Source organism: Pteronotus mesoamericanus, unplaced genomic scaffold (assembly GCF_021234165.1).
Source record: "Pteronotus mesoamericanus isolate MK-2021 breed Mesoamerican mustached bat unplaced genomic scaffold, CSHL_Meso_final contig_33, whole genome shotgun sequence".
Classification (NCBI taxonomy): Eukaryota; Metazoa; Chordata; class Mammalia; order Chiroptera; family Mormoopidae; genus Pteronotus; species Pteronotus mesoamericanus.
In genome coordinates this window covers 1213603-1238877 of record NW_026555135.1, presented here as the reverse complement: position 1 = coordinate 1238877, position 25275 = coordinate 1213603, and the positions used below count along the sequence as shown (strand labels likewise).

General features: G+C 35.2%; 1 protein-coding gene across 2 annotated transcripts in view; it reads left to right on the top strand.

Moving 5' to 3' along the window:
• FCHSD2 (FCH and double SH3 domains 2) overlaps positions 1 to 25275 on the top strand; it is a 214936-nt gene that overhangs the window by 16461 nt on the left and 173200 nt on the right. For both annotated transcript variants that reach the window (XM_054576236.1, XM_054576237.1), the window contains one exon: positions 15504 to 15549. In XM_054576236.1, coding sequence (XP_054432211.1) covers positions 15504 to 15549 — 46 coding nt within the window. The remainder of the gene's footprint in view (positions 1 to 15503; positions 15550 to 25275) is intronic.

Sequence of the window (25275 nt, the reverse complement as noted above, 5' to 3'; positions counted from 1 at the left end):
TTATGTCCTATAGATACAGCAAAAACTATTGTATGTTTGATATGTATTGTCTGCCATGATCTCAAAGGAAAGTGTGTTCTGTTTGAATAAAAAGATTATCTAACTAATGAATGTCTCCCACTCTTCCTGGCAAAGAAAACTTGGCATCTGAAATTGGGTCTTAAATGATATACTATAGATGAAAATACTTAAAGTCGTGGTGTTCAAAGGTGAATCTGATCATGGCTCTCCTGACAAGATGATTTTGGCAACTTGATTAATGTTGATAAATCTTAATGGAAATTAAATTTTTTATAGTCATGTACCACATAATGACATTTGGGTCAATGCTGGACTGCATGTATGGAGAGGAAGCTGAAAAATTCTTATTGCCTTGTAGCACAACACATTACTTACATGTTTGTGGCGATGCTGGTGTGAACAAACCTACTGCACTTCTAGTTGTAGAAAAGTGTAGCACATATAATTATGTACAGTACATAGTACTTGACAGTGATAAACAACTGTTACTGGTGTATGTATTTACTGTACTATACTTTTTATTGTTGTTTTAGAACATCATTGTGAAACAGTATGCTGTATTATACACACTGCCTCATACATTGCGTGTTTACCGCATCTCTTGAGTGCATCATTTTCTCTTGCACTTGACTTAATCTCATGTTGTTCTGTAGAGTGACACGCTGTACAGGCTTGTAGCCTAGCTGCGATGGGCTGTACCCAGTAGCCTAGGTGTGTAGTAGGCTGTACCATCTAGGTTGGTGCAAGTGCACTCAGTGTTCGCAGTGACAAAACTGACCAACGGCACATTTCTCAGAAAATGTTCCTGTTGTTAATGGGTGCATGTCTACTTAAAAATGCAGTTTTGGTTGGGGGTCATTAACCCCTTCTTCCTCAGGTCTTTTTTCGTATGTGTGCCGTGATATCAACACTTTGGAAAAATAAGAGGATATAGTAATCTATCATCATGCAATTTTTACTAAAATGACCTTAATACTACTTAAAGGATGTAATTTTATTTTTTAATTGGGAGATTTCTTTTGACTCTCTTCATGTTAGGTTCTATTCATGACAGACTTGGACTTTTCAATTTCTTTGTGTTAAAATTGGCTCTTTTCAGGTGACTCAGTTTGATGACATTATTATTATTATTATTTTATTTATGGTGCATAAAGAGCACCATAAATAAAAAGAAAGGAAAAGGAGATTAAAGATGTCCAATTAAAATAAGTCAGCTGGTCAACACATGTAACTAGAAAAAAAGCAGCTCTATTTAGGCTGTATTTGGTAAGTCTGAGAGGTGATGCTCCCCAACCACTTTGAAACCACTTTGATGCTGGGGGGTGTGGAGTGGGGGAGGGAGCTGGGGGAAGGATGGTTATGTGATGAGGAAGATCAAAGAGCTTTGTCAAATTCCTGAGTATTGCCATCACAATGTGATGACATTGTCTTTTCTGAAGTATTTTGAATTCCTAGAATTAAACATAGCTTATTCAAATGTAGGTGCCAACAATGCATTGTATTTGTAAGAGAGTCACCTGTGACCTTTACAATATTACAGATGCCTAGGGCCTAACATTCAGAGTTGGTAGATTTTGGGAGAGGCCTGGACACTCTGTCCATGTCTTGGCTATTGTGGCAGTGCTGCAATGAACATGGGTGTGCGGGTATCTCTTAAAGATGGTGATTTCACTTCCTTCAGTTATAGACGCGGAAGTGGGATTACTGAATCATATTCATATTATAGTGCTGTTTTTAATTTTTGAGGAAGCTGCATACAATATTCCATAGTGGCTGCACCAGTTTACATTCCCACCAACAGCGCATATTGATCTACATTTATTCCTTGTCTTTTTGGTAAGAGCCATTTTAATAGGTGTGAAGCAGTATCTCATTGTGGTTTTGATTTGTATTTTCTGGATGATTAGTGATGTTGAGCATCTTTTCATGTTAGCCATTTGTGTATATTCTTGGAAAACTGTCTTTTCAGGTTCTCTGCCCATCTTCAATAGGATTTTTAAACTTTTTTGCTATTGAGTTATATGAATTCCTTATATATTTTGGATATTAATCCCATATCAGATACATGGTTTGCATGTATTTCCTTCCAATCCATAGTTTGCCTTTTTACTTTGTTGATTGTTTCTTTTGCTGTGCAGAGTTTTTTAGTTTGATGTAGTCCCACTTAGTTGTTTTTGCTTTTGTTGCTTGCGCTTTTGTATCATAACCAAAAAATTGTTGCCAAGACCAACATCAAGGAGCTTTTGCCCTATGTGTTCTTCTAGTATGTTTACAGTTGAAGATCTTACATTATAAGTCTTTAATTAATTTCAAGTTAATTTTTGTGCGTGGTACAAGACAGGGGTCCAATTTTATTCTTTTTTATGTGAATATTTAGTTTTCCCAGCATCATTTATTGAAGAGACTGTTCTTTCCCCTCTGAGTATTCTTGCTTCCCTTGTCAAATATGAGTTGAGAGTATATGCATGGGTTTATTTCTGGGCTCCTTATTCTGCTCTGCTGGTTTATCTGGTGTCTTTTATGCCAGTATCATGCTGTTTTGATTATTATAGCTTTGCAATTTAGTTTGACATAATTCTATTTGGAAGTGGTATTTGCTTCTCCTTTTTTTACTATTTAAGTTTTAAATATTCACTTGAAATATTTAGTTACATATCTCATCTGCTTCATGGCAGCATTCTTTTCATGAGAATCTTTTGGCTGCTATCTTTTTCCTGTTGTTTTTTTCTTTTTAAAATTTGATGTTTGTAGAGATTCTGTCTCTGCTTCCTTTCCAGTTATTTCTTTTAGGATGAAGAGGGTTTTTTCTGTACTACTTTTTGGGATATCCGAAGTAGGTGTCTCAGGGTAGCTCTTGTCTTCCAAGTTTACAGTAATTTTCTTTATGCCTAGGATTGTGTGGAAGAACTTATTCCTCCTTAGCCAGAGGAGATTGGTTGCCACAGGGCCATGCATAGTGCAGTTGTCTCGCTGCCTTTTTGCCACACTAGCAGCCTGACTTCTGCCGGCAGAGCTTGTTTGTGTGATTCTGTAGTACTGTCTCCTCTACTTCAGACTATGAACAGCAAAGCTCTCTCCACCAGCCCGTGTCCCCTGTTTTTGTTGTTGCAGATGTGGTCTCAATTTTACATCTCAGCAATTACACTTAAAGAAATAGACTCTTCCATCCCCTTTGCTTTTTTTGGAGCCTCATGCCTTACGTTTACCCTCGTTCTTCAATTCAGTTTTCTCTTTTTTTGGCATATATTCCACTTATTTTTATATGTTTCTAATTTTATTGGAGATCATGTTTGCATTTATGCTTTTTCTTCTTTTTGTTACTTTTGGGTAATTTCTGAGAGGAGACGGGGGAGTCTGACTTTGCTCGATTATCTCAGACCAGAAGTGCTTAAAATGTATTTTTTTTGTTAGTGCTTTGCATATTCATTTAGTCAAAATATTTAAACTAGATTAACTTTCATAATTATAAACTGGAGAATGTGATATTTTCACTTACTTACCAAATATTTTTTCTAGTATGTTATGTGCCAAGTCTGTTCTAAGTGCTTTGCAAATATGTGCTCATTTAATCCTTATAATAATCCCATGAAGTAGGTGTTCTTTTTATACCCATTTAATTGATAGGAAACTGAAGTACAGTCAGGAAAATTAACTTGCCCAAGGTTACCTAATTAGTAAGAAGTAAGACCATGTTCTGCTTTTCATTCAGTGACTCTAGCATTTGTGGTTCTTGGCATCATCTATTTATACCTTATGCTAATGAATCCCTTTGAGAACAGAGTCCATCCGTGTCTCTTTCATCTTTATAGACCCAGTGCATATTTAGTAGAATACCTGTAATTTAGAAGATACTCAGAGAATGCTGTTGGTAAATTAATATTCTTTGTTAGGAGCCAAATAATTGCCTCTTTGCCAGACTTATATAGCTTCAGTTGTTCATTACACTTGCCTTGTTTAAGAAAAAAATATTTGTTTTCTCATATCATCATTTTAATTCTGTTGCCATATTTGCTGTAATAAAACCTCTAAAAATAGCCATTGTATTCCAGAACAAAATTATAAAATTTCTTTATAAGAAAGCTTCAATGTGCTGATAACATAAGCACCAGATCCCTTACCCCAGTTTACTATCCATGTTAAAAATTACTTTTTATATTTTGCCCTGGCTGGTGTGGCACAGTGGACTGAGCACCAGCCTGTGAACCAAATGGTCATTGGTTCGATTCCCAGTCAGGGCACATGCCTGGGTTGCAGGCCAGGTCCCAAGCCTGGAGCATACGAAATGCAACCACACATTGATGTTTCTCTCCCTCTCTTCCCCTCTCTAAAAATAAATAAATAGAATCTTGGCACAGTGGATTGAGAAATTACTTTTTATATTTTAATATTAGTTATACTTAAACAGTGTCATGTGTAAAATAACAGATGTCATCTATCTCAAGGTAGTAAGAATGTGGTGGTCATCTTGGAGTTAATTTGTTTTATTGCTGAGGTTTATTTTATTGTAAGAATATACTCATATCACCATTTGTTGATCTATTATCCACTGATGGATACCTGGATTGTTTCCTGTTTTTGCCTATTTATGAATAAAGGTGCTACAAATATTTTTATCAGGTGTTTTTGTGGCATATGTTTTCATTTCTCTTGGTAAATGTCTAGCATTAGAATTGCTATGTCAAGATAGATTTTTGTTTATTTTGTTGACATAAGAAACATTCAAACCTGTAGAGAATTTTTATAAGACTTCATTTGAGCCAAACTGACAACATGCTGGGAAGCAAGATCTCAGATGCTTTGGAGAATGCCAGTTGTGCAGTTTGTATTAGACATTTGGAATTAAGGAGGGAACTAAGGAAGGTTACATGAAAACGGGAGAAAGCTAGGTAGGAAAATCTGTGATTGGATTACAGAATAGTTAGCAGGATTAACTGCTCCCTTGAGGGTGATTACTCCTCTGAGGGATCTGTAAAGGAGGCACTGCCACGGTGTGTTAGCCTAGATACACAAGAACAACAGACAGGGCTTGCTTAAATTGAAGATAAACTTTTTATAAGCCTGGGGTGTGACTACCCACTGTGCATGATCTGCCTAGTTAGGAGTTTATGATCAGGGCACCCTGTGAGATTACTTTTCGTTATATTTATCACAGAGGTTTTTGTTTTTGTTTTTGTTTTTTTTACCTGCACATTTTATAAGAAATAACCAGTTTTTTCCCCAAAGTTGTACCATTTTACATTCTTACCAAAAACATGTTAGAGATTCATTGCTGTATATCCTCACCAATATATAGATCTCTTGGATATATATCAGTCTTGTTACCATTCTGGTTGGCATGTTTATTTTAGTTTCTTAAAATTAACTCACTATATTTTTAGAGAGAGAGGGGAAGGGAGGGAGGAAAAGAGGGAGAGAAACATAAATTGACCTTTGTGCACTCCCCGACCAGGGACTGAACCCGCAACTCAGGCATGTGGCCTGACTGGGAATCAAATCTGTGGCCTTTCGATTTCCAGGATGACTCCCAACCAACTGAGTCACACTGGCCAGGGCTGTTTATTTTCATTTTTAACATTCATCATTATGGTTATTGATATCCCATCTCGACTACCACCATTAATAATTTGAACTCAGCCTTGGCTGGTGTGGCTCAGTGGATTGAGTGCCCGCCTGCGAATCAAGGAGTTGCCAGTCCGATTCCCAGTCAGGGCGCATGCCTGGGTTGCAGGCCAGGCCCCCAGTTGGCGGTGCACAAGAGGCAACCACACATTGATGTTTCTCTCACCCTCTTCCTCCTTCCCTTCCCCTCTCTCTAAAAATAAATAAATAAAATCTTAAAAAAAAAATAATTTGAAGTCAGGTGTTCTGCTTATCCTATTAATGAATTACAGAGTTCAGGAGTCCCCAAGACAACTCTCACTTCTGACACCAACTTCAAGTTTGGAGGTCTCCAAGACCACCCTCATTTCTGACATGACTTGTAAGATTGGGGGTCCCCAAAGCCATGGCCCCCAAAACCACCCTTGGCTTTGATAATTTGTTAGAAGGACTCACAGAACTCACTGAACGTTTACTAAAGGTTATAGTTTATTATAGTGAAAGGATATATTTTAAAATCAGCCAAGGGAAGAGTTGTATCACTTAGATAAGATTGAGTGCACATTGGCTGACCTTAGTCTTCAGCTCTTTCAGAGGTGGCCCAACCTTCATTCTCTCCACCTCCCTGCCCCCGAATAAATCACATGGTTAGCATAGACTGTCTGGCGTGGCCTCATGTCCCCAGGTAAACAAAAATGCTTTTATCAGGCATGACATTCCAAAAACATTCCAGGTTTTGGGCAAGGCTCATACTTTACTGTACACTAATATATCCTCCTTGGTTTTTAAAGCTCATAGACACAAGATGGTTGTGTTAACTGATATAATCTGTTACTAAGGTCAAGAGACTTAAATTGCAATCTTGACTCTAAATTGCGATCTTGGTTCTGCCTGTCCCAGGATCTAACTTACCGAGCTATTCAGTTCAAGCTAATGGAGTCTGAAACCTGATTATGTAGTTTCTGTTTGTTTGTTTGTTCATTCGTTCGTTCATTCATTCATTCATTCATTCATTGACTCAGCAAACATTTATTGAATATCTGCAGTTTTCAGGCATTGTGCTACACGTATAAAGACAGAGAACTCCATAGTCACCTCGCTGTTAAGGTACTTGAAGCAGGTGCTGTGTTACAGATGCTGGAGGACCTGAGGAGGGATGTGTAATCACAAGTGGAATTCAAGAAGACTCCTCGGGGAGATCATGCTCAAATTAAGTTTTGAAGGATGAGGAAGATTAAGAGCAAATAATGGGGGAAGGGAACTTCAGGCAAAAAGGACCACCTTTGCTAGACTGTAAAAGCCTGAGCATATGGGCCCTGGGCCTGGGTTGTGAATGGGGGAGGGAGGATGGTTTACAGAGGGTGAAGCCACGTTAGCAGTTAAGTCCCAATAGTCAACAGCATCTTCTGTCATGTTAAAGACATGCAGCTTTTACTCTGGGAGTGATTTCTGAAAGCCGTTTCAGAAGGGTTAGCAGGAAAGTGGTTTGATCAGATTTGTCTTAGGAAAATTATTTAAAATATTAGGTTTTACTAAAGAATTAGTTGTTGCAGGCATTTATTCTTGCTCCTTTCTATATGATATGGAATTTATATTTTTCATATAAGTAAATGAGTTGATTGAAAATTAGTGCTTTTAGATCTTTGTTTATAATTATAGGAAAAAACAGTAGAAAAATAAGAGTGTCGTGTCCTTCTTTTAACAATAAAAATTTGGCATATATTCTTTGAGTGTCTTTCCCCCATATGTATTTTCCAGGTATTTGTGAGTGTATACGGGTATCTATATTATGTAGAGATATATTAATATGTTTTAATATAAAATGAGATCATGCTTTGTATACTTTTGTGAAGCTTTCAGAAAAACTAGATGCTTCCTTCATAGTACTTAAAAATATCCCATTTATCATTAAATAATTCTTTGTATATTTTTTTACTGTCTGTTAGTCCTGCTGGATGTCTGTCTATTCACGGAGGTGTCATCAGTACCTAGATAATGTCTGGCCCATCATAGCCAGTCAGTAAGTGTGTATTGCATGAATTAATTGAGTGTATCTTTTGATACCAATACATGTAGGTTTACCACATTCTTTTTAGTGACCATATAGGATTCTTCTGAATGAATGTAGTATAACTTATTTTCAAAGATTAGTTTGTTTTTAACTATTTAAAGTAGCCGTTATGGAAAATAGTTTGACTGCTTAAAAAAAATAAACATCGAATTGCAATACGAGTCAGTATTTCCACTCCTAGGGATATACTTAAAACATACCTCTACGTAGAAATTTATACATAATTTCTGTGTATACATAATTTCTACATACAACAAGAGAACTTAAAACATATCTCTACATAGAAATTTATAAACAAATGTTCATAGCAGTATTATTCATAATAGCCAGGGTTTAGAAACAACTCAAATGTCCATCAATGGATGCAGTGGAATATTATTCAGCCATAAAAAGGAATGAAGGTTTTGATACATTCTACTACTTGGATGAACCTTGAAAACATACTGAGTGAAAGAAGCCAGAAAAAAGGTCACATTTTATACGATTTCATTAATATGAAATATCCAGAATAGGCAAATACATAGAGACAGAAAATAAGATTAGCTGTTGCCAGGGGCAAGGGGAAAGGGAAATGGAGAGTGTTTACTTAATGGGTATGGAGTGTTCTTCTCGAGTGATCAAAAAGTTTTGAAAGTAGGGAGAGGTGGTTGTATACACTGTAAATGAAATAACTGCTATTGAATTGTACATTTTAAAATGGTTAATTGTATGTCATGTAAATTTTACCTTAATAAAATATATATACATAGTATTAAATAATAAAAATAAGAATGCAGTAGAGATCTTTCTTTTATGGTTACTAACAGTTCCTTTCTTCATGTGGAGCCAGTTAGCCCTGTTTCATGATAAGTATTTCAGGAAATTCTATCACAGTGATTCCTAAGAGGTCACAGTAGGCATTTTTGCATGAAACAGTTTTTCATTTGAGGGACTACTGTAATTGAGAAGTATTGTAATTATTGTTCCAGTTTTAGTATACATGCTGCCGAAGCAAGCACAATAATCATCATAATCCAGCATATACATGTAAAACATTTTAATATGAAAAGGTAGTATGCTATGTACATTATTCTGTAACTTTCCTGTTTACCTAACATTGCACCTTCCTATAAACTTGTCCCAATACCATTTACTAAATAATACATCTTTCCCCCTTTGAATTGAAGTATCTTTTTCAGTTAATAAATTTTATGTGTATTTGGATTTGTTTGTGACCTATGTTTTGATTATCTCTTTGTTTACTCATGTTTGTTATCAAGCTGTTTTAATTACTATTGCTTTTAAAATTATTTTTACTATCTGGTGAGGGTAGGTCTTTTTTACTATTTTTTTCAGAATGTTTGTAACTATTCTTAAATGTTCATTTTTTCCATGTGAATTTTATACTCACCTAGTTAAAAGAAAAATACTTTTGCAGTGGTCTCAACTCCCCAACCCTTGACAATCACTAATCTACTTTCTGTCTTTCTGGATTTGCCTGTTCTGGACATTTGGTATAAGTGGAGTCATATAACATGGGTTGTTTTTTTTTAAACTATCTGGCTTCTTTCATTTAGCATAGTGTTCTTGAGGTTCATCCATATTGTAGCATGTATCAGTACTCTGAATATGCTACATCTTGTTTATCTGTTCACCAGTTGATGGACATTTGGGTTGTTTCTACTTTTTTGGCTTTTATGAATAATGTTGCTATGAATATTCCTTTACAGGTTTTACGTAGACATTTGTTTTAAGTGTTTTGGGGTATACTGTAGTCACCCCTTACCCATTGTTTTGCTTTCCATGGTTTTAGTTACTCATAGTCAACTGTGGTCTAAAAATAGGAAATGGAAAATTCCTGAAATAAAAAGAAATTTATAAGTTTGAAATTGTATGCCATTCTGAGCAGGATGTTGAAATCATGCACATTCCTGCTCTGCCTGGTCTGAGTCATGAATCATTCCTTTGTCCAGCATATTCAGGCTGTTTACACTACCTGTCCATTTGTCACTTAGCTCTCTCAGTTATGAGATAGACTGTCATGGTGTCACAGTGGTTGTGTTTTTTTTTTTTTTTAAAAAACCAACCCTTATTTTACTTAATAATGACCTCAGAGAGCAAAAGTAGTGATTCCAGTAATTTGGATATGCCAGAGAGAAGCCTTAAAGAGCTTCCTTAAGTGAAAAGGTATGTATTTATAAGAAAGAATATAGCATATATAGGGTTTGGTGCTATCAATAGCTTTAGGCATCCACTGTGAGGAGGGTATTGAAATTTGTTATTTGCAGATAGGAGGGGACTACTGTATACCTATGAATAGTATTGTTGGGTCATATAGTAACTCTGTGTTTAACCTTTTGAGGAATTCCCAGACTTTTTTTCCAAAGCAACTGCACCATTTTGCATTCCCTTCAGCACTATGTGAGAGTTCTAATTTCTTCACATCCTTGCCAATACTTGTTCTTGTCTGTTTAATTATAACATCCTTCAATAATTTGGAAGAGATTTTATGATAAACTGATGGTGAATTTTAACAAATACCTTTACATCTTATATGAAGATTATCAGAAGTTTTTTTTGCTTTGCTTTCTTCATATGGTGAATTGTAATTTATTTCCTAATACTGATGATGTTGTTTTTGAATAGTTGTCATCTTGGATTTGTTTTCTTTCTTTAGAAAAGGAAATTACTTAGTAGACATGTAATCATTTAATAATAGCTAAAAATACCATTGAGAATTTTAAAATTAGTTGTTATGCATGTTGAGAGTAAAAGAATTAGTTCCCATTTTCTTGCAGACTATGCTTGTTGCATTCTTATGTCCAGATGATTTACATAAGCTTAAGTGGGTAATAAATAAACAGCTTAAGTTTTTACTTTTATTTTTTGTAAAACATTAAAAATACCTTCTCTTTCAAAATGTTGCTAAATTTTCAGATTTTATTTTTAATGATGAAAGTGTAAGCTAGTTCATTTAAATTAGTTTCTTTTGCCTGAGTGTTTACATTGGGTAGGGAGATAACATATTTGGTAGCACTAGTCATAATAATTTCTAAGTCCAGTTTTAATTTTTACTTTTTAAAATTAAATTTATTGGGATAACATTGGTTTATAACATTATATATGTTTGAGGTGTACAACTTTATACTACATGATCTACCTATTTCATAGTGTGTTCACCATCAAAATTCTAGTTTCCTTCTGTCACCATATATTTGACTCCCTTTACCCTCTTCTTCTTCCCCCACCTCTCTTCCCCTCTGGTAATCACTGTACTGTGTCTATGAGTTTGTTTGTTCATTTGTTGTTTTTTGTTTTATAGGCCACGTATGAGCGAAATCATATGGTTCTTTTCCTTTTCCATCTGACTTATTTTACTTAGCATGGTACTCTCAAGATCCATTCATGGTGTCACAAATGGCAATATTCCATCTTTTTATGGCTGAGTAGTAGTCCGTTTTATATATGTACCACATCTTCCTTTCCTAGTCATTGGTTGAGGGACAGTTAGGTTACCTGTTTCATGTCTTGGCTATTGTAAATAATGCAACAATGGACATAGGGGTACATATACCCTTATGAATAAGTGTTTTCAAATTTTTCAGGTAGATACCCAGAAGAGCCATAGAGTACCTCTATTCTTAATTTTTTGAGGAGTATCCATACTGTTTTCCATAGAGGCTATACCAATTTACATTTTTTCCAGAGGTGTACAAGAGTTCCCTTTTCTCCACATCCTCTCCGTCACTTGACATCTCCTGTCTTATTGATAACCATTCTAACAGGTGTCACATATTTCATTGTGGTTTTGATTTGCATTTCCCTTTAGCTAGTGAAGGTGAGCATCTTTTCATATATCTCTTGGCCATCTGTGTGTCTTCTTGGGAACCGTATCTGTTCAGGTCCTCTGCCCCTGTTTTAATTGGATTGTTTTTTTATTGTTGAGTTCTTTATCTATTTTGGAAAACAGCCCCTTATTGGAGGTATGCTTTGCAAATATCTTCTTTCCCTTCAGTTGTTTGCCTTTTGGTTTGTCGATGGTTTCTTTTGCTATGTAGAAGCTTTTTAGTTTGAAGTACATTTATTTATTTTTGCTTTTACTTCCCTTGCATTTGGGGTCAAGTTCACAAAACCAACTCCTCTGACATCAAGGTCTGTAAATTTAGTACCTATGTTTTCTTTTCTCTATTTTATTGTTTCAGGTTTTATATTCATGTCTTTAATCTATTTAGAGTTAGCTTTTGTGTATGGTATCAGATAGCAATCTAGTTTAATTCTTTTGCATGTGGCTTTCCAAGTTTCCCAACACTATTTATTGAAGAGACTTTTCTTGCTCCATTGTATGTTTTTGGCTATTTTGTTGAAAACGGTTGCCCATCTACGTTTGGGTTTATTTCTGGCTTCTCAATTGTGTTCCATTGGTCTGTACAGTGTTTGTTTTTTCTCCCAGTACTGTACTGTTTTGATTACTGTCACTTTGAAGTATAGTTTGAAGTCAGGGAATGTGATACCTTCAGCTTTGTCCTTTTTTTCTCAAGATTGTTGTGGCTATTTGGGGTCTTTTGTGGTTCCATAGAAATTTGAGTATTTTTTGTTTTATTTCTGTGAAAAAGGCCAGATTTCGATGGGGATTGCACTCACATTATGAAAGGCTCTATACCACCAAATTCAATAGTATTGAAGAAATACACAAATTCTTAGGCATATATAACCTTCATAGACTGAACCATGAAGAATGAACAACCTAAATAAACCAGTCAATGGTAAGGAAAATGAAACAGCAATAAAAAAAAAGTCCATGACCAGGTGGCTTCTCCAGTGAATTCTACCAAACATTCAGAAAAGATTTAATATCTATCCTTCTCACACTCTTCCAAAAAATTGAAGAAGAGGAAGTACTTCCTAACTTATTTTATGAAGCCAGTATTACCCTGATGCCAGAACAGGCAAGGACACACACACACACACACACACACACACACACACACACACAGAAAATTACAGGCTCATATCTCTAAAGAAAATAGATGTAAAAATCCTGAACAAAATATTAGCAAATCAAATACAATAATACATTAAAAATATAACCCATCAATGCTGATACACCACTTTAACAAAATAAAAGGTAAAAATCATACGAGTATATAAATGTACGCAGAAAAAGCATTTGACAAGAACAACATCCATTTATCATTAAAATGTTCAATAAAATGGGTATAGAAGGAAAGTATCTCAACATAGTAAAGGTCATATATGACAAAGCCTCAGCTAGTATACTCAATGGTGAAGAACTGAAAGCTTTTACTCTTTGATCAGGAACAAGACAGGGATGCCTGCACTCACCATTCTTATTCAACATAGTACTGGACGTCGTAGCCAGAGCAGTCAGGCTAGGGAATGAAATATAAAGCATCCAAATTGGGAATGAAAAAGCAAAACTTTCACTATCTGCCTATGACATGATTCTCTATATAGAAAACTTCAAGACACCCAAATGACTATTAGAAACAATAAAAATATAGTAAAGTTGCAGGATATAAAATCAGTGTATAAAAAAGTATTCTCTATTCCTATATGAAATATCAATGAAATATCAGAAAAAGAAGCAAAAGTTTCATTTGTAATTGCAACAAAAATGATAAAATACCTAGGAATGAACTTAAAGAAAGCGAAGGACATATATACTGAGAACTACAAGGCATTGTTGAAAGAAATTGAAGAAGACACAAAGAAATTTTATGTTCATAGATTGGAATAACTAACATTAAAATGGCCACATTACCTAAAACCAATTTTAATAAAACAACATGGGTGTAAAAAGGTGTGTGCATATGCTTGCGAGTGTTCATTTATTTATTTAAAAATAAGGACTATATTTTTTTCAAATACAAATTCTTACTCAAACATCAGAAAATATAGAACACAGAAGCAAAAGAAGAAAGTGAAAGCCTATAATCCCACTACCCAGAGAAAACTTACATTACTATTTTGGTGTATCTATATATAGAGAGAGACATATATAACCCCAATACATATATATACACATGTGTATGTATCTATATATGTAAAATACAGTATATAAATGCATATATACAGTGTGTTTATATATATTATATAGTTTATGTGTTTTCTCTTAAGGAGAGAAGACTAATTGTATTTTATTTTTATTTTAAAGATTTCATTTATTTATTTATTTTTAGAGAAGGGAAGAGAGGGAGAAAGAAACATCAGTCTCTGGTTGCCTCTCGCACACCCTTCTGCTGGGGACCTGTCCCACAACCCAGGCATGTGCCCTAGACTGGGAATCAAACCGGCAACCCTGTGGTTCTCAGGCTGGCATTTGGTCCACTGAGCTATACCAGCCAGGGCCAGACTAACTGTGTTTTAAAGGACTGTTAAATGGTTTATAATGTGCAGTATGTCAAGTAGGAAAATGTTCTTGCTCAACCCTTTTCTTTCCCTTTTTTTTTCATTGTGGTAAAATACACACAATATAAAATTTCTTATCAACCATTTTTAAATGTACAGTTAGTGGTATCATGTGCATTCATACAGTTCTGAGCCCTTCACTCCCACCCATCTCCAGAACCCTTTTTATCTTGCAAAACCTAAGCTGTATGCTATTAAATAACTTCCCTGATCCCCTCCTCCCAGCCCTTGGCAACCATTCTTTCTGTCTATATGATTTTGACTCTACTCCATGTACTTCATTTAAATGGAATCACACAGTATGTATTTTTTGTTACTGAATTATTTCACTTAGCATACTGTCTTCAAGGTTCATTCATAAAACAGCATGAGTGAGGGGTTTCTTCCTTTTTAAGGCTAAATAATATTCACCCAGAACAAATGTAGTACAATCTTATATGGCAGTATAATTTATGTAAGAGTTGAATAGCCATTTAAATACTTGTTGAAGTGGATATTTTGGCTTATTGTCTTCTTTTCTATACTAGCTCTTTATATTTTTCACTTTTCACTCTGATATCTCTGCCTTAATGAAGTGCTTTTAAGAGGGCACATATTATGGCACCTATAGAAAAGCCTTTAAGCTCAGACTATTTGAGGTAATTTGTCAATATTACCATGTTTCATTGTCTCTCCCTTGCCTATGGTTTTTAAGGTATACTGTTATTTCATTACTGTTAAGACAGAAGAAAATAATACCAATCATTAATAAAAGATGCATCCTAATATAATAAATGTTAAAATGTGAGAAGTGTTTACTGTAGAATCTGAAGTATACATGTATGGAAAGGGTGCTCCCATACACCACAACATGTACTTTGTTTTGTAACTTGTATAAAAGACTGGAATCAAGGAAATGATTTGGTTATTTTTTCACGTTGAGAAACTGATCAAAATTTGATTTTAACTTTGTCTTCTGTAGTTCCCTCTACATTGGTTAATAAATGTTTTTAATGCCTACTTTGTATTAGCCATTCTGGTAACAGTAGCTAGCGTTTATCTAGCTTTTATTGTGTGCGAAACACTGTTTTGAGCAGTTTATGTATTTTAATTAACTAAATCTTACATTATTCCTGCAAGGTGGGTATTATTACTATTCCTGTTTTACCAAAGAGGAAACTGAGGCACAGAGAAGTCAAGTGACTTGACCAAGTCATACAGCTAGTAAGTGGTGGAGCTAGGATTTGAATGTATGCGGTCTGACTCCAGGGTCTATGGTGTAAGCAGTATTCCTAGGCACATAGGATGAAAGAGAATACTCTCTTCCCTTAACACAGTGTATCAGGCAATATTTGAGGGTGTGTTGATAAATTTACATGAAATTATTGTTATACTTTTGGTAATGAATTTTTATTTGTGTTTTTAGGACATTCAGTCAGAAGAAGGCTGCTATTGAAAGAGAGTATGCACAGGTAAGCTTGGAAATGCAAGTCCCCGCCCTGGGTGTGCCTGTTCTCTATAAGGTGTAAGGGCATGTGCTTGTTGGAGAGAAGCCTTGCTGTCCCTGCGTTCTCTCTCTTTCTGGCTGTCTCACTTTGATTCCTGTTTTACTCCATTTGAATCTTTAGATGAGGATCTAAGTTGCTTACTACAAAGAAGGTGGTGAACCTTTTGGGAGAAAATTATATTTATAATATTTATAAAGTAATTACAAGTATACATAATGATAATGATGGAGTACATTTACTTATTCTCCATTATATATCCCATTCTCTGCTGTTTTATGAAAGGTTAATTGTTATTTTTGTTCCATCAGGCATTTATTTCTCCTTAAGTCCCTGTTTATAGAGAATGGTGTGCTGTCAGTGTGGCACAGAAAATTTAAACATTTTCTTTTTTTATTTTAATTAGATTAGTATTTGCTCCCAGATAGTTAAATATGAAAAGAAAAAATTACATTTATATATCATTTTATGGGTATATAAGAATTAATAACTTACCCTTTCTTATACAAAAATAGTTTAACATAATTTGGAAATTTTGGCCATTGTAAGCAATTACTTTCCATGTGGAGTAGAATTCTAAAATTGATTACTTCTCAAAAAAAATTGACCCCTTCTCTAAAAAAATTATAAAAGTAGTGTTTATAACAAAATTTAAAAATGCACGGGAATGTTAGAAGGAAAAATTAACACCCAGGAAATGCTGTACATGGTAACCACTATTTCTACTGCTGCTATTAATATTTCCTATAAATGATAAAATTGGGATATGATTTTTTTCTGCACCTTGTCAAGTTTTGATTTTAATTCTATTCTAATTTCATTGTAGTTAACCAAGTAGCTGTCTGTCTGCGTTTCATTTGATAGTTTTGGGAGAGAATTATCTGTTTCTTGAAAACTAGATAGACTAATTAATTTAGTCATTAGTTTTTGAGTGCTTACTTTATACCAGGGGCTTTATATGATGAATAGCATCAGTTCTAATATATTAGTGTTAAACCTGTGTACTAGTACTGAGAGCTAACATCTATTGAATCCTCACATTATACCCAGCACTTTGTTGATTATTTTACATACATTATCTCATTTAAACCTGTGAAATCGGGAATAATTATTATGACTTTTACAAATCTGTTTCCATAGAGATACAGGTATATAATCTTTTAAAGTTGAAAATATTTATATGATATATTCCTTGTAGCATGACTTAAAGTTTTAATAATTAAGTAGGTAGGACAAATTAATCATTAAAATTACAGAATAGTACATTGAATTGTATGAAAAGTAGCAGCCATCTGCCCAGTCTTCTTCCTCAAGGAAAAGGTTAAAAGTGATGCCTGTTTTTGTTCTCCTGGTGATCATTTCCATGTCTTTAAAATAATGTGCAACTGATTCTTGATTAATCAACTCTAAACATTGCTTGATTACCTCTAATAATAAATGAAAAATTAGCTTCCTAAGTCATTTCTTTTCATCCTCTTCTTTCCAGTATAATTCGGTACTATTTTAGTGCCTTTGTTACTTTTCTAACTATAAATGCTAAAGTTAGACTTTTGTTAAATACAGGTATATATTTATATATGTATGGATATATGTATTTCTGTGTTATATGCACCCAATAAAATGGAATTACTATTTATAGAGCAGTCAAATTTACTCTAAAAATTTCTTTAAATGTCCATAAAGTAGATTATTCCTAGTTTTGTTTATTCAATTTTATGTAATAACGAACCGTATTTTGCCATGCATGATATGTATGATACTTTTTTGCCCCAAGTTTTGAGGGAAAAATAAGGATGCACATTATACATGGGTAGTACTAATTCTGTACCTATGTAAATGTTTTTAATTCTTTTATTTATGCATATGCATATATATCTAGAAAGCAATAATGATATCCATATACAAAATAATACCCTGAAATATGATCATTGGTTTTGTTTCTAAATATAAATAAATAAAAAATTGAATTAAAATTAAAACAAAAGATTTTTTTCCTGAAAGTTTGGGCCAAAAACGTGGGTGCGTGCACATTCTACATGGTAGTGTATTATACAGGGCAAAATATGGTATGTAAACTGTGCATAGTACCTAATGATGCATATTTCAAAATTTCATAGAATAATCATATTCAGAAATTAAAATGTCCTAGTGTCTGTCTGCTTGGGGCAGTAGAACACACTGATGGAGAGCCAGTTTGCTGACTCTTGTTACTTGTCATTTTTGCCTTTTAGATGATTTTTCTCAGTTCTTCTTACTCTTCATTGTTTTCACAATTAATTTTTCAGTTTATTTCTTGAGGATATAGAAAATCCTATCTGTGCTCTCTTTTCTGGTTGGCAAGACTGTTTTTACTTCTTGCAAGTAGTAGAGACACCCCTAAAATAATTGATACATCCTTTCAATGGATTGTGCCTGTGTGCGCTGGTTATGCCGGGCTGGTTATTTTGCATTCCCAATCTGGAGACACACCCTTTCTGGCGACGGGTTGTGCTTAGAGAGGACACGTGCACCATTTAAGTTGGCTCTTTTTCTACTCTGGCTCAGTATTGAGTTGAAAATTTTAAAATTGAAATAATAATAACAACATATATAACGAGATATACAAATCTTGAGTAAACTGTTTGAATTTTTATGAAGCAGAGTCAAGTAACCACTACCCAGATTACGATATAGAACATTACCCTGGATCCCAGAAACAGTCATTATTCATACCTTCCAGTGGTAACCAGTATGCTGACTTTTATCAGAATTGTTGTGGTTTCTGACTGTTTTTGAGTTTAAATGGAATGGTATCATGTAGTATGTATTCTTCTGCATCTGATTTCTTTCATCCAGCATTGTGGTTTTGAGCTTCACGCATGTTGTCGCATGTAGGAGTAGTTCATTCTTTTTTATTACTATATATTATCCACTGAATGACTATATCACAGTTTGTTTTTCCAATGTACTGATGATTAAAATTTGAGTTGTTCCAGTTGTGGATGATTTTGACTAATGCTTCTAAGCAAAAGTTTCGTAACATGTCTTTTGATGGACATATGGATATATTTCTGTTAGGTATTCACCTAGAAAAACTGCTGGGACATTGAGTATATGAATCTTTGTTCCACTTTAGTTGATACAGCCTGTTTTCCAAAATGGTTATATTGGTTTACACTCTCAACAGCAATGTATGAGAGTTCCAGTTACTCCATCTTTTTAGAGAACACTCGGTATTCTCTAAAATTAAAAAGAATGACATTTTGATGAGTGTGTAGTTGTAGCTCACTTTCTTTTAAATAAGCTTTAAAAAATTGACATAGAGAATGCCTACAGAAAAGTGTGCAGATCCTAAGTGTACAGCTCCATGAGTTTTCAAAGTGAACACACCCATATAACAAGTACCCAGGTCAAGAGACGGAACATTACCACTGCCCCAGAAATCCCTCCTGTTCCCCAGTCTTTTGTGCCCTCACCCTCACACAGGTATCCACTGTACTGACCTTTTATAAACAAACAGTCTTATTGAGATATATTTGATATATAGTAAACCGAACAGCTTGCAATTTGGTAAGTTTTGACATGTGTATACCTGTGAAGCTACCATCACAATTAAGGTAATAAACATCTCTATAACTTCCAAAAGTTTCCTCATGTGCTATTTATAATCCCTTCCTTCCACTCACCCCTCCTTGAGTCCTCTTTCCCCATCGTCCCCAGATAACCACTCATCTGCTGTCATCATTACAGATCAGTTTTCATTTTTTAGAATTTAATTCAATGCTGTGCAACTGAAATCATGCTGTATGTACTCTGTCTTGTTTGGCTTCTTCCATGCAGCATAATTCATTTCCAAATTATGTTGCTGTGTACTGTGTATAGCTTATTTCTTTTTATTGCCAAGTAGTATTCCATTATATGGATATAGCACAACTTACTTATTCACTGGTTGATGGACATTTGAGTTGTGTCTATTTTTTGGTTATTATAAGTAAAGCTGCTGTGAATAGCTGTGTGTGGACAACTGATTCATTTCTCTTGAGTAAATACATAAGGGTAGACTGCATGGTTCATTTTTAACTTCCTAAGCAACTTCCAAACTTTTTTCCAAAGAGGTTGTACCATTTTACATTCCCACAGCAGTGTATAACTGAGAGCACCAGTTGCTCTATATCCTCCCCAAGACTGGATATAGTCTTTCTTTTCAATTTTAGACATTGTAGTAGATTCATGGTGGTATTCATTGTGGTTTTAATATGTCTTTATCCAAAAAACTAGTGATGTAAAGCACCATTTTCATGTGCTTATTTACTATCCATCCATATTCTTTCTTGAAGTGGTTTGCTTTCTTATTTTTTTAAACCTTTTTATTGTGAAAAAGTTTCAAGCCTCTGTGAAAGTAGAAGGAATTAGAACAATGAATTCCTGTTAGCCATTACCCAGCTTCAACTGTTGCTAATATATTACAAAACTTGTTTCATTTATAGCTCCCTACTGGCTGTTCCTTGCTGATTACAAAAAAAAAAATGTTTTGTGAGGCATAATATGCATATCATTAAAAATTTATACATTTTTATGTATAATTAAATGATTTTTAGTAAATTTTATAGAGAGATGTGGCCATCAGCACAATTCAGTCAGAGAACATGTCCATCAACCCAATGCATTTCTTGTACATGTTTGCAGCCAATCTTTGTTGCCTGAGGCAGCCATCAGCAGAATAACTGTATACATTTTTCTGGACATTTCCTAAAAATGTACTCATGGTATGTAGTCTTGTCTGGCTTCTTTCACTTAGCAAATGTGTTTGAAGTTCATACGTGTGTTGTCATGTACCAGTAATTTATTCCTTTTTTGGTGAGGAGTATTTCATGGTACGGATACATATTACATTTCGTTTACGCACTAATTGATGGATATTTGAATTGTTTCCAATTTTAGCTATTATGTATAATGCTGCTGTAGACACTCACATATTAGTCTTTCTTTGACCACATGTTTTCATATTCTTGAGTGTATGCCTGGGATTGGATTATCAGGTCATTGGGTAAGTTTATGTTTAACTTAAGAAATAGCCAAACTTTTTTTCAAGTTGGCTCGGCAGTTTTGCATTCTCACCAGCAATGTGTGAAAGTTCCAGTTCTGCATCCTTGCAAGTACTTCCCCATTGTCTTTGTTTCTAATTACAGCTATTATTGTGACTGAAATCATGATGAACACTGTGAATATTCTTGTACGTGTCTTTTGGTGACTATGAATGTTGTCTGTTGGGTATCCGAGGTCTGTCCAGAAGGTATCCAGCCATGTAATATGAAAAATAGAGGCATTTATTGAAGAAGATAAAAGATACAAGAAACATGATACAGGAGACAATGATGCCCCAGTCCCCTTCAAAGTAGGCACCCTGTGACCTCACACAGTTCTCCCAATTGCCATGAGTTGCCCTGTCATATTTTCCTGAATCTCATTGATGGCCTGAAATCTCTTCCCTTTTAAGGGTGATTTTAGTTTTGGGAAAAGCTAAAAGTTGCAGGGCGCCAAACCTGGGCTGTAGGGGGACTGGGCCACCTGGTAATCTGCTGTGTCACCAAAAAACTGGAGATGTGATGCGGGAGTGGGCGTGTTGTCATGATGAAGCTACCAATCACCAGTTGCCCATAGCTGTGACCTTCTGAATCATCTGAACAGTTTCCATGGAGGAATGTTTCAAGCTTAATGCAAAAATTTGATGCAGACTCGTTGCTCTACTCACTCAGTCATTTTGAATGCAATGTCCACGCAGTACACAAACTCACTCAGTGGTGTCTAACACCCCCACTGACTAGTCCTTGTTCACACATGCACATTCCAGTCCACACTCCTTGGCTGCCCAGTTACATCGATGTCCTGCAGACCATTCTCGTTATATTAACAATGGCTTCACTTTTTCCAGACAGACCTTGTATACCAAAAGAGAGGATTTGTTGTGTCACAAGGTATATGTTCAGTTTTGGAAGATATTATGCAAAAGTTTCATAAAGTGATTGTTGCAATCGCTGCCAGCAGTGAATGAGAGCTGCAGTTGCTTTAAAACCTTGGTTTTTGTCTGTGTTTTTCATTTTAGCTTTTCTGGTGTATATTGGGGTAAAGAATTGTGGATTGGATTAGCATTTTCCAGATGTCTAATGAAGTTGAGGGACTTTTCACGTATTGATTGGGTATTTGCATATTTTGTTTAGTAAAGAACCTGTGAAAGTTTCTTGTTGGCCATTTTCATATTGATTTATAGTGTTTATATATTATGGATTTGAATCCTTTGTCAGATGTACAGGGTGGGGCAAAAGTAAGTTTGAAGTTGTGAGTATGTGAAATGAGTTTATTCTTATATTAACTATTTGTCAATTACTGTATTATTTATTTGTATTAGAACTGTAAACCTACTCTTGCCAACCCTGTATGTATTATAGGTCTCTCTTCAATCTCATGAAGAAAGGTCATGTTTTGTGTCTTGCTTTTATAGCTATTACTTTATTTTGATGAAAACAAGTTCTTAATTTAATGAAATCTAATTTATTTTCTTTTATAGTCAGGTTTTTTTATGTCTTATTCAAGAACATACTGCTACCTTAAGGTCTGCCTAAGGTGTTATGTAATGTTCTGGAATTTTTATTGTTTAATCTTTTTTTAAGTATATTTTAATTGATTATGCTATTACAATTGCCCCAATTTTTTCCTCCCCGTTTCCCCCCGCTTTTCCCTGCACACCCTCCGCCCTCCAGCACTACCCCCCACCTTAGTTCATGTCCATGGATTATACATGTAAATTCTTTGGCTTCTCTATTTCCTGTACTATACTTAACCTCCCCCTGTCTATTTTATGCCTGCCAGTTACGCTTCTTATTCCCTGTACCTCTTCTCTTCCATTCTCCCCCCACCCCAACACACTGATAACCCTCCATGTGATCACCATTTCTGTGATTCTATTCCTGTTCTAGTTGTTTGTTTAGTTTTAGTTTTTGTTTTTTAGGTTCAGTTGTTGATAGTTGTGAGTTTGTTGTCATTTTACTGTTCATAGTTTTTGATCTTCTTCTATTTCTTAGATAAGTCCCTTTAACATTTCATATAATAAGGGCTTGGTGGTGATGAACTCCTTTAATTTGACCTTATCTGGGAAGCACTTTATCTGCCCTTCCATTCTAAATGATAGCTTTGCTGGATAGAGTAGTCTTGGATGTAGGTTCTTGTCTTTCATAACTTCAAATTCTCCTTTCCAGCCCCTTCTTGCCTGTAAGATTTCTTTTGAGAATCAGCTGACAGTCTTATGGGCACTCCTTTGTAGGTAATTCTCCTTTCCTTTTGCTGCTTTTAAGACTCTCTCCTTATCTTTAATATTGTGTAACTTAATTATGATGTGCCTTGGTGTGTTCCTTCTCGGGTCCATTTTCTTTGGGGCTCTCTGGGCTTCCTGGACTTCCTGGAAGTCTATTTCCTTTGTCAGATTGGGGAAGTTTTCCTTCATTATTTGTTCAAATAAGTTTTCAATTTCCTGCTCTTCCTTTTCTTCTGGTATCCCTATGATTCAGATGTTGGAACATTTAAAGTTGTCCCAGCGGTTCCTAAGCCTCTCCTCATTTTTCTGAATTCTTGTTCCTTTATTCTGTTCCAGTTGGATGTTTATTTCTTCCTTTTCTTCAGAATTGTTGATTTGAGTCTTTGTTTCCTTCCCATCACTGTTGTTTCCCTGTATATTTTCCTTTTTTTCCCTTTGTATAGCCTTCATTTCTTCCTTCATTTTGCGACTGAGCTCAAGCAATTCAGTGAGCATCCAGATTACCAGTGTTTTGAACTCTGTATCAGACAGGTTGTCTATCTCCTTATCACTTAGTTCTTTTTCTGGAGTTTTGATCTGTTCTTTCATTTGGGCCATATTTCTTCGTCTCGGGGCACCTGTTATGTTGTAAGGGGTGGAGCCTGAGGTATTGGCCAGGCCAGGGCAACCCTCTACGCTGCATCGTGGCACTGTCTGTGGGGAAGAGGACAGAGGTGGAAGAGTGCCGCTTGCTCACTCCGCTCTGGCCTCACTTTCCGTCACTTCCCTCGCTTCCCACAAGCGGATGCTGATTTCCAGGCGGGTGGGTTTGTGTATGTTCTAGGAGCCCATGGGCCTCTCCAACAACCTCTCCTGTGAGGCTGGGAGTTTCTCCCAACTTCACAACCCCCACAGGATTTTACAGCCAGAGGTTTTTGAGTCTTTAGTTTCCTGGTCAGCCAGCCCCCACCTGGCCCAGGTAGTCTGCCTTGCTGCCGGTCCTCTCTGCCCAGCTGCCCGTCTCTGCCCTTCCTACTAATCTGGATAAATGCTTCTTTAACTCCTTGGTTGTCAGAGTTCCCTGCAGCTTGACTTTCTGGCAGTTCTGGTTGTTTATTGTTTTGAAATTTGTTATGTTATCCTTCTTTTGGTTGTGTGAGGAAGCGAAGCATTTCTACCTATGCCTCCATTTTGGCCAGAACCTATTGTTTAATCTTTTACATTTAGTTCCATGACCTGTCTGAAGTAAACTTTTATGTATGGCGTTGCATTGGGGTCAAGATTTCATTTTATGTTTGGATATTCAATATAGGCAGCACCATATGTTGAAAAGTATACCCCCCACCCTCATACTGTATTAAAGTGATATTTTATGGTAAATTGGGTAACTGTATATGTGTAAGTCTATTTCTGAACTTTATTTCATTAATATTTAAAGAAATCTTTTTCCCAGTATTGCACTGTTTTAATGACCGTGTTATAATGAGTCTTGATATCTGGTAGTATAACAGCCTCCACTATTTTTAGCCCTTTATTATTCCATATTCATTTTAGAATCAGTTCATTCATTCTCGCAGTATGCAGGTTGAGGTTTTGATTGGGATTGTTTTGAATCTTGATGCCAATTTGGGGAGAATTAACATCTTAACAATATTCAGTCTTCTAAATCATGAACATCTCTATTTATTTAGTTTTTCTTTCATTTTTCTCAGGTTTCCCAGTATTTTAAATACTGGAAAAGTTTCAGTTTCATGAAAGCCTTCATTTTGTTGGAGACCTCTTTTCCTGAGCCTGTTGCCTCTTGTTTCAGTCTGGGTTTTCTCTGCAATTGCTCTATAGATCTTATTTAAATATGTTTTTTATTACTTTCTTGTATTGGATTCATTGATTCTTAGGTCCTAATTTTCTTCTTAATTAGTTTCCCTTGTAGTTCTTTAAAAAAAAATCTTACTTATTGATTTGGGAGAGAGAAAGGGAGTGGGTGGGGGGAGATTGATTTGTTGCTCCAGTTATTTTATGTATTCATTGATTGATTCTTGTACGTGCCCTGACCTGGGATTGAATCTGCAACCATGGCCTATGGAGATGATACCTGGCCAGGGCTTTTTGTCTTGTTTTGTATATATTTCATACAGTAATTTCCTAAGAAGGTTTCCTATTTGTATATGTATGTTTATTATTTCACTATAAAGTTTTGTGAAGAGCAGTCTTTGAGTACACAGAATACTTTAAATCCCTGTTCTGATTTTAGAGAGCTGCACACTTTCCTTCATATGGCTGTAACATAAATGAAAGATATTTTTTGTGGAAGATTCTGGAAATCAAATAGAAGGGAAAAATAATCTATCCCCCATCTTGTAGATATTGCCTTTATTAATTAATTAACGTTCTATCATATAACCTTTACTTTTTTATGAACATATATA